Here is a 13112-nt window from a genome sequence, read left to right as displayed (position 1 = left end):
TACAGCTGCCATGTCAGATCAAGCTTTTCAAACCCTGACAGGCTAGTTGCCATTATTACAGTGTTGAAGATATGCCACATGTGAGTTCCTGGGATGCCAGTAGTCCTGTCTGGCTACAAGAATATTTAAAATGGGGCTGAAGGAACTTGGGAGTGGCTGTAGGCCATTGGGCATGTACATCTACTTCTACACTCACACCTTGCTTCAGAAATTTGGCTAAAGAAACAGTAGCATGGAACTTAGAAGCCCATTTGCATCTACTACATTTTGTTAAGGACAATAAAATTTAGAACTTTACAGTCAAAAGACAGGTTATAGGAGTTGGAAGAGGAGTTGAATAACATCAAGTGATACATAGTGGAATTGTTGGAAGTACTGCAAAAAAGTGAAGACCAAATAGAATTAAAATCAGGTCATATGGTTATTACGGACTCAGAGAGCAGGAAGGAATTTCAGGTGTAAGCTTTTTTGTAAATAAGAAATTTAAAAACAGTGCTACAGACATTGAAGGAATCTCAAAATTGTATTAGACAGACCCTAAGATATTTAATGGAAATCATTCAGTTTTATGCAACAGCAAGCTCCATGTTTTGGCAGTCAGGAGAAGTGCATAGGTCACAGCCTGGTGGTCCCTGAGTTCATGGTGAAGACTCCAGGGCTGCATGATGGCTGACACATGACAGGAGCTAGGCATGGCTCTGCCACGCCAAACATGATGTACTTGGCTGGGCCGGTGTTTAAATGCTGATTCTCAGCACTGAATTTGTGGAAGGGCTACCTTCGTGTGTTGCTGTGAATTATGTGGAAGAGGACAATGGTTTGGATGTATGGTAATCAATAGCAAGTTGATGATGTGGAAGTCAGTACAGCAGAAGTGGCTTCTCAGGGGCAGGTTACGGGGCATTGACACCCAGAACTGTGTGATGGTAGTCCTGTTGCTGCTGCTGAGGGTTACTGACAAGCAGGGGCGACGGCAAGCTGTGGCTCATATCCTTTGTCTGTGTCGTGGCTGGCACTCTGTGTTACAATATTTTAATAAAAACCAAGTTGTGAAAGACTTCTGCATCACAACACATTGTTGTTTTTAACAGACTGTGCTATGTCCATTCAGAAACACAACATTTATTCAGCTTGTTTTAGCACACTGGCAAATATGTACACCAATGCTACTGCTTACATTATATCTTATCAGGTTAAAGGTAAATTCATAATTGAAAGAGCAGTCAGAGGAGGTGATTCTGTATCATAGAAAATATTCTCTGCATTGTTAGAGGAAATCATCTGACCTTAGGTTGGGAAAAATAACAGATTAGATTAATGGAACATACATAACTAACATCCGTGAACCAAAATTCTGTGCTAAGTAAACAGACCATTCCATTTACTAGTTAATATAAACCTTAACGTAATTCCAAAAGAATTTGCTTCTTTTGTTGGCCCTCTGTTTTAAAATTTAAATAGCAGCAGTGACAAACTACAACATTTCCTTACATGACTTTTAATATGAGCCTGACTTCTTTGATTTTCCATTTTGATATTTCTACTAAATTGTTGAAGGTGCTGTAAAATAATCCCAAATTGACAATGAGGTTATTAGAAATGACCTTCTGGGTCAGAGCATAATGAGTAAATTAGACATAGGATATGGAACAAGAAGTCTCTGGCCAAAGTGAAAGGTGCAACAGCTTTAGCAAATACTGGACAGAGAGAGATAGATAGAGAGAGAGAGAGAGAGAGAGAGAGGAAATGAAGGAATGGTGGCTTCCAATACATGCTTAAAGTTTCTGTGAGGTTCTTACTTGTGTAATGTAGAATCAAAGAGTAGGTTTGAAAAAATAACATTATTGTGAGATGAATATGATTGACAAAAAGGAAAAGATAATTTAAAACTTGTTAAGGATAGTAGAAAGCTAAAACAAACTTAGTTTTCGCAAACAAATATTAATAGAGGGTTTGAAACTATTTCATGAACTGCATAAACTGTTACAATCAAATTCTTTCAACTGATACTAGTGGTGAAATTAGTTTTTTCATCTCATTGTCATTTAATTTTATTTATTTTCAGATTCACCAAATCATAGTGCACTGTATCCTTTAATCAACAATCTGAGTACAACCAGTTCTCCAGCAAGGCATTACAACAGGTCTCCTTCACCCATCAACTGTGAAACTACAAGTTCTCACCACTTGGATCAAATGAATGGGTCAGAAGATAAATTAAGTATAGGTAATTACAAAATTGTTTAAAGTTTCAAATTTTTAATTGTGAAGTTTGCTAAAAAATTGAACACATACTGCAGTTATTCATATAAGAAATGAAGAAGTTATTCCATCATGGCAATGAAAAAAGACAAAGAAGATGAGAAGTTACTGGTTAATGTAATGTCCATAGTAAACTAATGAGAGAGAAAGGAATGACAAGGTACTAGAAGTGAAACAGAAAGGGTACATATAACATCCTCCTCCCCCCTTTCCTAAAAAAAATTGTAAGATATGTCCAGTTAGCTAGGAATGGAAGTCAATAATGAAGGCTAGCACATAAGGTTTTAAGTCTGGCCGGCTTCAGTAGAAGCAGTCAGTACCAGTTTGGAATCTTGTTATCTTATACTAAATTCTTCTATTGTCACATTACTTGATGCTATACATCCTTGTGGATTTCCAAAATTGTGCCGACATACTGCTAACCACATTTCACTAATAGGTGACTCTGTTTGTAGCAGGTAGTAACATCAAGGACACACAATGTTCAAATGTGAACAGCTGAGAACTGCTCAAAATATATAAATGTTAAGCAATGAAATTATTTCATTAATCACATAGGAATGAATTGGGTAATTGTTTGAAAATGAACAAATACATATGGAGTTAGTCTCCATTAACTCAAATGTGTAGTCATCTGAGACAGCAAAATGAAGAAACAATAAAAGACTGTACACCCTTATTGGGAACTGAGTGTTACTGCCGTAGTTTGAAAAACTTTCTAGATTTTTCTTAGCAGTACACTTACTGTTATTTCTTGTAGAGTACATGTCACTTTCAGTCATCAAGCTTGTGGGCATCTCTGTAGATGAACTGACTAGAATAGATGTACAAATATAAGCCTGTAACAAGTGACTGAGAACTTCCTGGCCAACAAACTTTGTTGGAATGTGTATTTGGAAAATCTGTCCGCTAATTTTATGACAAAGAAAAATTCCAAAATAGAATTGAAAACAAAAATGGGGAAAGCCAATCACACAGTGATCCAGATGGCTAACAAACTGTATCCAAAGGCCAACTGAACAATTTTGATGCTGAAACTACAACTCATGCCATATAGATTCTTCCAGCCACTAGTTTTTCTGAATTGTACATGTGAGAACTCTCCCTGAAATATATCCTTCATTTCTACAGGCCACCTGTTTTTAGTGTATGTCCTGCAATTGCCGTTCCTCACATCCCCCTTTCTGTTCTTCTCACCCCATTTCACTCTCCTCCCTTCTCCTCCTCCCCCTCCTCCTCCTCCTCCCCCCCCCCCCCCCCCCACTTCTTGCAACATCCCATCTCTATCATATCTCCTGTATCTTTCTCCTACTCTCTGTCCTTCCCGTGATAGTATCACCCTCTTTTTCTGGTGCCTGTGTGCAGCTAATTGTTCCAACCCCCAAGTGTCATATTTCTTCCTCTCCCCACCTCTCTATTTTGTCACAGTCTACCTCATCTGGTACAGTATCTGCCTACTAGAAATAGCCATGTGAGCAGTGTGTGTGTGTGTGTGTGTGTGTGTGTGTGTGTGTGTGTGTGTGTGTGTGAGAGAGAGAGAGAAAGAAAGAGAGAGAGAGAGAGAGAGAGAGAGAGAGAGAGAGAGAGAGTTCTGTAGGTTACAGATAATATGAGGTCTTTAATCATCTTTTTGTCAGTTAATTAGTTGCTACATATTTGAACCTTGTTTTGTGTAAAGTCTCCATTAGTTAAACTAAATGAGGACAGTAATTGCTTAATAATGGAAGCATGAGTATCTTGAGTGTACCAGTTATTAAAACAGTTCCTTCTGTGTCATATCTGAAGCACCACAGCAGTTCTTACTTTTTATGTATTTGTCTTCTAAATTCTCTTCAATTTGAGGTAGTGGATTATCACTATAATTATCACCCTTCAGTTATGGCACATCAAGATGATGAACAGAAACAAGAACTACAAATTTTAGGCCCTATGTCTAGTACTGAATCTTACAGTGGTGCTTTAATAATCTTTATTTTTGTATAGGATCAAGCATAAAAAAGTCACAGGACCATCTAAATTATGGAACACAAGATGAACTCATTGAAATAATAAATGATTTTAAAAACAATGTAGTTACAATTTCTGAAGTTGAAAAATTTGTTGAAGCATGGAAAAACAGAAATGATGTGCAACAGTCTTTTAAAGAGAAGCAGGTGAGTGCATGAAGAAGCAGTTCAAATGAAATATTTCTTAGAGGTTAGATATCAAGCCTTTTGGCTGTAATCAATAGACAATACTTTTATGTAAAATTTACACTTGTATTATTACTTTTGAGAATATATTAATGTAATTCAGCACAAAAAAAGTGTTCCATAAGTGTAAGATGTGGAAATATTACTGTGGAATCCTTAGTAATATAGGATCAGTTCATTGTCTGATTTACAGTAACATAAGAGGTGGAATTTATTCACTGATTTCCTTATTCAAGCCAAAAAAATCACAGCAATAATAAGAAACTAGCTGAATGACTGTGACGATAAAATAAGACAAATTTGAATTCATGTATAGAGTTTCCAACAGTTATTCTTCATGCATCTTTTTTGAATGGAACAGGAAAAAGAGGGCTAGGATAATGCTAACTAAAGTGTCTTTTGATAAACACTGAATTGTGACATTTGGAATATAGCCATAGAGCTAGAACAACCTCAGAGAGTAATGTTAGATTTTTCATTTGTACTAAATAGAATGATTTTATTCAGTTGGTAGTGATAGAAATTGAGAAGAAGCACATTTGGACCAATGAACTGGATTGAAGAGGGGAATCGAAATGTTGAGGGTGGAATACAGGAGGGGCTACAAGAATTGTTGGGAAGAGGCTTAACAGAATAAAAGGTGAATTAGGGGATACTGCGTATTACATGTAAGAGAAAGTGGTGTGGCAGAGACAAATAAAAGATCAAGATAAGGAGGAGTAAAGAGTGCAAAAAGAGAGAAAGAAACATGTATGAGCGAAATGACAGGGAGAATATGCTTGCTATTTTTTATTTTCATTGGCAGTTATTCATTCAGGATAGGCAGAGGTATTCCAACAAAACAAAAAAAACTTACTAGAGAGAAAAATTCTATTACAATCATAGTCTGCACGTTCAATGCCCAAAATAGAAATGAGGAAGTTAAGAATTATCATCTAAAGTTGTGAACATAAACTTGTATTTTTTACTACCACACACCACGCTACCTCATTAAGATAAAACTGTAAATAAATAAAATAATTAATTGATTTCCATAATATCAGTTGTTGTGGAAACTCACAAAGTTTGTTAGAAAATTGTTCTCTCTTCAGTATACTTGATATCCCAACGTTCATGGGATATTCGATTAAAAAAAAAAATTAATTTGCTTCCATATTCTTTAATCATTCTTAATTGTAATGTATTTTCACATGCTGACAGGATCAATGAAACAATTTCAACATATTTCCTTTTGTAAAACAGGCACAACTAAATCTAATGAGAGAAGAATACGAACGCATTCAGCGTCAAATGAAAGAACACATGAGGAGACCTACTCCATTCGATCGCATTAGAAATTTCTTCAGAGGCAAAGCAAAAGGTTAGTACAAGTCTTACTGGCTTAAGGTACAAGTGAACAGGATAGTGTAGGTACTCATAGGTTCCTGTTTTGTTGCAGAAGCGAAGGACACCGCAAGTGAAACTTCATCGCAACCAAGTGAGAGCTCCAGGGGGATGAATGGAGATGTACTGTCTGTATGTCAGAGGCCTGCTAGCAGCCTGAGCCTTCACAGTGTTTCAAGTGAGTCAAGTGTAAATCCATCAAGGTGAAAATGAAACAGTGAAACCATCACTAAAATTAAATTTGAGGGTCGTTCAGTAAATAACACCCCACAATTTTTTCCTCAGAACACATTAGGAATTAGAAATTTGGTGACAATATCAATCAGCATTTCTCTTGTGTGTACTATTTTTGTACAAAGTCTCCATCACATTCCATGGCCTTACACCAGCATTGTGTAAGAGCACATAGTTCGTGTTGATAAAAGTTCTTGTCCTGTGCTCATAGCAATATTTGTACTCTATGACTTACACTTTCATCATCCTCTCAATGTGTCCACACAGAGAACCCTTTAAGTGGCCCAGACAGACAAACGTTGAGGAGTAGCCCAGTGGTTAGCTCACTGGACTCGCATTCAGGAGGATAGTTCTGCCATCCTGTGTTAGGTTTTCTGTGATTTCCCTAAATTGCCTAAGGCAAATACCAGGATGATTCCTTCAAAAGGCATGGTTGCTTTCCTTCTGCATCCTTCCCTGATCTGAGCTTCTGCTCTATCTCTAGTGACCTCATTTCTGTTGGGATGTTAAACACCAATGTTCCACTCCTCCTCCAAACAGACAAAAGCAAGAGGGTGCCAGGTTGGGACTATAGGGTGGCTGAGGCAGTGATGTCCAACTCAAGTTGGCATTTTGTTCCCTGGTTCTGAGACTTGGTATGGCTGTGCATTGTCATGTGGGAGTAAGATTTGTTTTTGTTCAACATTCTTGCAGACTGAAAAAGTCAGTCTTCACATATGCCTCTGGATTAACAGTTGACCATTTTGACAACTCATCCACAAGAATGACACCATTGTTACCAGAAAAGAATGTCATCCTGACTTTGCTAGCATTGGGACTGCCTTGAAAATTTTGTGAATGTGAGTGGTGCCAGTCTAGTGACCATCTTTTTGTTTCCAGCTCAAAGTTTCGTCGCCTGTAATGGTCCATGACAGATAGGTCTCTCCATTGGTCTCAAACTGCTCTGGCACTTTGGGTAAAATAGCTTTTCTTTGAATTTTGTGGTGTGTTGTGAGCATTCATTGAAGCCATCTTGGGCACATAATTGGATATCCAAGAGTCTCAGTCATTGCACATGCACTTCCAATGCTCACTAATAGCTTTAGAACCAGTTGTTGAGTTGTGATGCACTGGTCTTCGAGAATAATGGTATTCACACAATTCACCATGTCAGGACATTACATATTGAATATGGCCAGTCATGGGGGTAAGTTTCTGCACTTCCAGCACTCTAACTCTATTTACTCATCATCCAACAGTACTCCTATAAACTGATAAAACACACACACACACACACACACACACACACACACACACACACACACACACACACCCACACACACATATGCATTTATGGGTGTTATCTATGGTTTCTTTCTCTGCAACTGCAAATTCAGTGACAGCATGTTGCTGGTATTGAGTGCCTTATGTAGACACCATTTTGCCGGTTCACTGCATCTCTACCATCTGTCAGAACAGTTCATAACTTTACACACATGCAGAAGAAATTCAAATTTGAAGCCCCTAAAAAGATATTTCCTTACTCTCCTCTTACACTTTTATCTAATACTTCATACTAAGCATTAATGTAACTTTACTGATTTTAAAGAATGCTAAACTTGTCTATACACTGGAAAAGTTAGTGATCTGTCAAACTGAATTTACATCCCCAAATCCAAACAGTCAGATAAATAATAGAAAGAATTGCACATAAGGTACTTTCATACCTTTAAAAAAAAAAAAATATCTGGGGGATTTTCAGTTTCCTGTCTGATAACCATTCGTAACTTTTTCACCAAAATATGAAACTCCATTCTGTACCTTAGAAAAGGATGCATAGTTTGCATGGAAATTATTTTTATTTCTAGTATCAAGGTTATGAATTTCACAGTTCATTTTAAATTCATTCTTATTATTAACGACAAATACCAGCAGGGAGGCTCTTCCACAAAATGTTCATGACCATGTCACCTGTATGACTCCCTCTTTGCAATAAACATTTCAAGGAAAAGAGAGAGGTACATGTTAATAGATACACACTGTACAAAAGATGAATGGGGTTCAAAGATTGCATTATAATTTTCCACATTCCTACATTGTCTGCAACATTCTGTGTCTTCCATATCTGTTGCCTACCTGTTTATTTTCACTTTGTAAATCTCTCCTTTTCCTTGTTACCCCAGAAAAGAAACTTCCTTCTTGCATACAGCCACCTTCATCATCTGTCACATCAGTACTGATGTTCCTTCTTTATAACATCTTCACTAGTTTTCAATATAAGGATCCATATACTGACAGAGCATTCACAATGTTCTGTAGTCGTCATTTAACAAAGAAAATTGTGAGCCTGTTTACATACAACTACACAGATGTTGTAGATCAGACTCCCTGCAACTTAACCACTATTTCAGGATATGCACCATTAGGTTAAGCCTCATCCCTCTTTATACAAGTTCCATTCCATGAAGGAAATATTTTCATCCACATATATGAGCTGCTCGGGGGAACAAAATGGTAAGGGCCAAAATCACAGTTTCGGGATACAGCGAATCTAAAGTTTCAATTGATCTGCAAATCTGAATAATTTTTTTTGAACAGTGCTTTTATTCTGTAGTAATTCTAACATCTATCTTCTACTATACAGACATAAATGAAACTCAGAACTGACCAAAACAAATGAAATATACAAAAATTATTACATTACCATACACCATTAACAACACCTAGCGATAGAACATTGCATATTAAATTTTACAGTAAGTCTTCAACACTTTACTGAAACTGCAAAATGATTCATCACTCTCATTACTAAAGTCTTTTTCATCCAAAACTGTTGGCTTTAGTGACAGGATAAATCCATGGTGGACAGGAGGTATGTAATTTAGGAGCGACAGGACGTCAGCAACTTTCTTCTTTTCAATAAGCCTTTGCCCATTGTATTTAAGTCGAAGCACAGGAACTGGTCCTTGTCTTCCACATTTCCTGAAGCTTATTTCATACCAAATGTCATGACAAAATGTCTCGCTGATGAATAAAGATGATGGATATTCGGAGGTCACCTTCCACCTACATACTTTCCTTAGATTGACATCTCGACTATCAACTGTCTTCTTTCTGAAGACAAACGCTTCTTTAGAGTATTGTATTTGATATAAATCCTCTCTTTTCATATTATATACAACCAATGGATTCTTCTTAGCCGACTTCTTGATGATCTCGCACCACTGATCTGGGCTGTACACATCTTGTGCTTGTAGGCGAATGTAATTTTCAGTTGTCGCGAAATCTTTATTGGATGGCAAAATTGTGTGCCCGCTCACAGGGAAGTGGTGTTCAATCACACGAAATCTACCAGTTGAAATTAGATATTTCCAAAACAGTACCATGTTCGAGTTCTTATTTTGGCCACAACAGCACCTTTTCCGAGACGACTTCTTTGTTCCTGAAAGGTTTCTGCAGGAGCAATACACTGTTTGTTGTTTTGGGCAATATGATCTGATTCACTATTAACCTGTATAACAATGAAAACTACTATTACTGTTACCATTATTATTATTACATGTAACAATATAAATGAAAAATGCGGTTTCACACACCACTTAGCCAAAAAGATGTAGCCATTCTAAAATAACCTCAAAATTAACGTACTTCAGGAACATAATGGTATGTACATGCACTTAGCATTATGTTCGTGAAACGTACTAAAGACAGTATATTTACAAAATAACATACCTCTGAGTCATCTGAATCGTTAGGAATGTATTCTGGATCCCTCTCGAAGATATTAGTATCATTGGAAGTATATTTCTTATCTTCTGCCATGTTCACTGTTGCCATAATCTCAGAGATGTTTTTACTTGTCGCCATTCTCTCTGTCACTTACCATTATGTTTCCGCAACATACGGACAGTGGCGCTTACCATTAAGCTCGGTCCTGATGTCTGTTGAGTGAATTTGGAACTACTAGTAAGTTTACTGCATTGTGCATCCCACAGGTTGTGTCATTAGCCATCTACTGCAAAATACACGGCGATGGCGCTTACCATTGTGTTCCCCCGAGCAGCTCATATTATTGCTTGCTTATAAAACAAAATTATTGCGTAGAGAAACAAACGAATTATCAATTGCTGTTACAGCTTGAATTACAAAATTAGTGACTCTTTTTATCATCAGTGTAGAGTTATAGTTTCCCAGTTAATGTTCTATTTCCTTCTGTTAATGTATAACGTGTCACAATGTTCTGTAGTCGTCATTTAACAAAGAAAATTGTGAGCCTGTTTACATACAACTACACAGATGTTGTAGATCAGACTCCCTGCAACTTAACCACTATTTCAGGATATGCACCATTAGGTTAAGCCTCATCCCTCTTTATACAAGTTCCATTCCATGAAGGAAATATTTTCATCCACATATATGAGCTGCTCGGGGGAACAAAATGGTAAGGGCCAAAATCACAGTTTCGGGATACAGCGCATCTAAAGTTTCAATTGATCTGCAAATCTGAATAATTTTTTTTGAACAGTGCTTTTATTCTGTAGTAATTCTAACATCTATCTTCTACTATACAGACATAAATGAAACTCAGAACTGACCAAAACAAATGGAATATACAAAAATTATTACATTACCATACACCATTAACAACACCTAGCGATAGAACATTGCATATTAAATTTTACAGTAAGTCTTCAACACTTTACTGAAACTGCAAAATGATTCATCACTCTCATTACTAAAGTATTTTTCATCCAAAACTGTTGGCTTTAGTGACAGGATAAATCCATGGTGGACAGGAGGTATGTAATTTAGGAGCGACAGGACGTCAGCAACTTTCTTCTTTTCAATAAGCCTTTGCCCATTGTATTTAAGTCGAAGCATAGGAACTGGTCCTTGTCTTCCACATTTCCTGAAGCTTATTTCATACCAAATGTCATGACAAAATGTCTCGCTGATGAATAAAGATGATGGATATTCGGAGGTCACCTTCCACCTACATACTTTCCTTAGATTGACATCTCGACTATCAACTGTCTTCTTTCTGAAGACAAACGCTTCTTTAGAGTATTGTATTTGATATAAATCCTCTCTTTTCATATTATATACAACCAATGGATTCTTCTTAGCCGACTTCTTGATGATCTCGCACCACTGATCTGGGCTGTACACATCTTGTGCTTGTAGGCGAATGTAATTTTCAGTTGTCGCGAAATCTTTATTGGATGGCAAAATTGTGTGCCCGCTCACAGGGAAGTGGTGTTCAATCACACGAAATCTACCAGTTGAAATTAGATATTTCCAAAACAGTACCATGTTCGAGTTCTTATTTTGGCCACAACAGCACCTTTTCCGAGACGACTTCTTTGTTCCTGAAAGGTTTCTGCAGGAGCAATACACTGTTTGTTGTTTTGGGCAATATGATCTGATTCACTATTAACCTGTATAACAATGAAAACTACTATTACTGTTACCATTATTATTATTACATGTAACAATATAAATGAAAAATGCGGTTTCACACACCACTTAGCCAAAAAGATGTAGCCATTCTAAAATAACCTCAAAATTAACGTACTTCAGGAACATAATGGTATGTACATGCACTTAGCATTATGTTCGTGAAACGTACTAAAGACAGTATATTTACAAAATAACATACCTCTGAGTCATCTGAATCGTTAGGAATGTATTCTGGATCCCTCTCGAAGATATTAGTATCATTGGAAGTATATTTCTTATCTTCTGCCATGTTCACTGTTGCCATAATCTCAGAGATGTTTTTACTTGTCGCCATTCTCTCTGTCACTTACCATTATGTTTCCGCAACATACGGACAGTGGCGCTTACCATTAAGCTCGGTCCTGATGTCTGTTGAGTGAATTTGGGACTACTAGTAAGTTTACTGCATTGTGCATCCCACAGGTTGTGTCATTAGCCATCTACCGCAAAATACACGGCGATGGCGCTTACCATTGTGTTCCCCCGAGCAGCTCATATTATTGCTTGCTTATAAAACAAAATTATTGCGTAGAGAAACAAACGAATTATCAATTGCTGTTACAGCTTGAATTACAAAATTAGTGACTCTTTTTATCATCAGTGTAGAGTTATAGTTTCCCAGTTAATGTTCTATTTCCTTCTGTTAATGTATAACGTGTCACAGAGAACATCATTCATGTCCTTGCTCTGGCAGTGAGGTCATCCTGGATCATGTACATCCAACAGTTTCTGAGTCTTCCTAAAGGACATTTTCCTTCCACCTCTCTTTACACATTTATTCTTGCTGTTCTTGTAGATTCCTAACTTCATTACATGCATGTACCACCATAGTCTGGATGTGCTGATTCAGTCTAAAAGGGATATCTTGATTCCACCTTTCTTCAGCACTCCCTCATCCCTTAAATTATCCATCTTGGTCTTCTGGATGGTGGAGATAAGGAATTTAATTTCCAATGCCTGGGGTCTTGATAACTCTATCTTTGTGAGGGTTCATGCTTTGAAATAATAGGTCAGTACTGCTATGAAGTAGCTGGTGACCATCACTGATCTTCCTTTCTCTGGAATCATGTCATCCTATAAAAGGTTTCCCTTTTGCACTCTGTTGTTAATCTGTCAAATCAAATTATCCCTGGACATTATAGTTTGAGGTACAGAAAACTGTTCATACACTCTAGCTGGGGGTCTTCTAGTTTCACAGTTGCAGGATGTTCATCTCTGGTGACTGCCATCAACACTGTCTTTGCCTCACTGATGTGGAGGTTGTATTCCTGGAACTGTGATTTCTGCACATTGAGTCTCGTTTCAACTCACTCTTCTGTTTCACCCCCGATCATGTCATCATCACATAAGACAACTGCATTAAGTTCACCAAAACTTTTCTTTGTGTTCTTTATTATACTTGTAACAGTGATGGACAGTAGTGAGGACAGTGAACTGCTGCGGTGAACTCCACGCTTGATCTGAAACCATGAAGATTATTCCTGTCTAACTTGTGCATGACTAGCCCAGTCCTTGTACATGTGGTTTTTCATTACCAGTCCTTCACATACATTCCTTCTTCTC

The 13112-nt window shown here is 37.3% G+C and overlaps 1 protein-coding gene across 4 annotated transcripts in view; it reads left to right on the top strand.

The window, feature by feature from the left end:
* LOC126456881 (phosphoinositide 3-kinase adapter protein 1) overlaps window positions 1-13112 on the top strand; it is a 474593-nt gene that overhangs the window by 450117 nt on the left and 11364 nt on the right. For all 4 annotated transcript variants that reach the window (XM_050092705.1, XM_050092702.1, XM_050092704.1 and 1 more), the window contains exons 12-15: window positions 2066-2227; window positions 4246-4415; window positions 5697-5814; window positions 5893-6015. In XM_050092705.1, coding sequence (XP_049948662.1) covers window positions 2066-2227; window positions 4246-4415; window positions 5697-5814; window positions 5893-6015 — 573 coding nt within the window. The remainder of the gene's footprint in view (window positions 1-2065; window positions 2228-4245; window positions 4416-5696; window positions 5815-5892; window positions 6016-13112) is intronic.

The sequence above is a fragment of the Schistocerca serialis genome, chromosome 2, assembly GCF_023864345.2.
Source record: "Schistocerca serialis cubense isolate TAMUIC-IGC-003099 chromosome 2, iqSchSeri2.2, whole genome shotgun sequence".
NCBI classification, from domain to species: Eukaryota; Metazoa; Arthropoda; class Insecta; order Orthoptera; family Acrididae; genus Schistocerca; species Schistocerca serialis.
The sequence above is the reverse complement of the archived record's forward strand: the minus strand, read 5'-3'. Positions and strand labels throughout refer to the sequence as shown.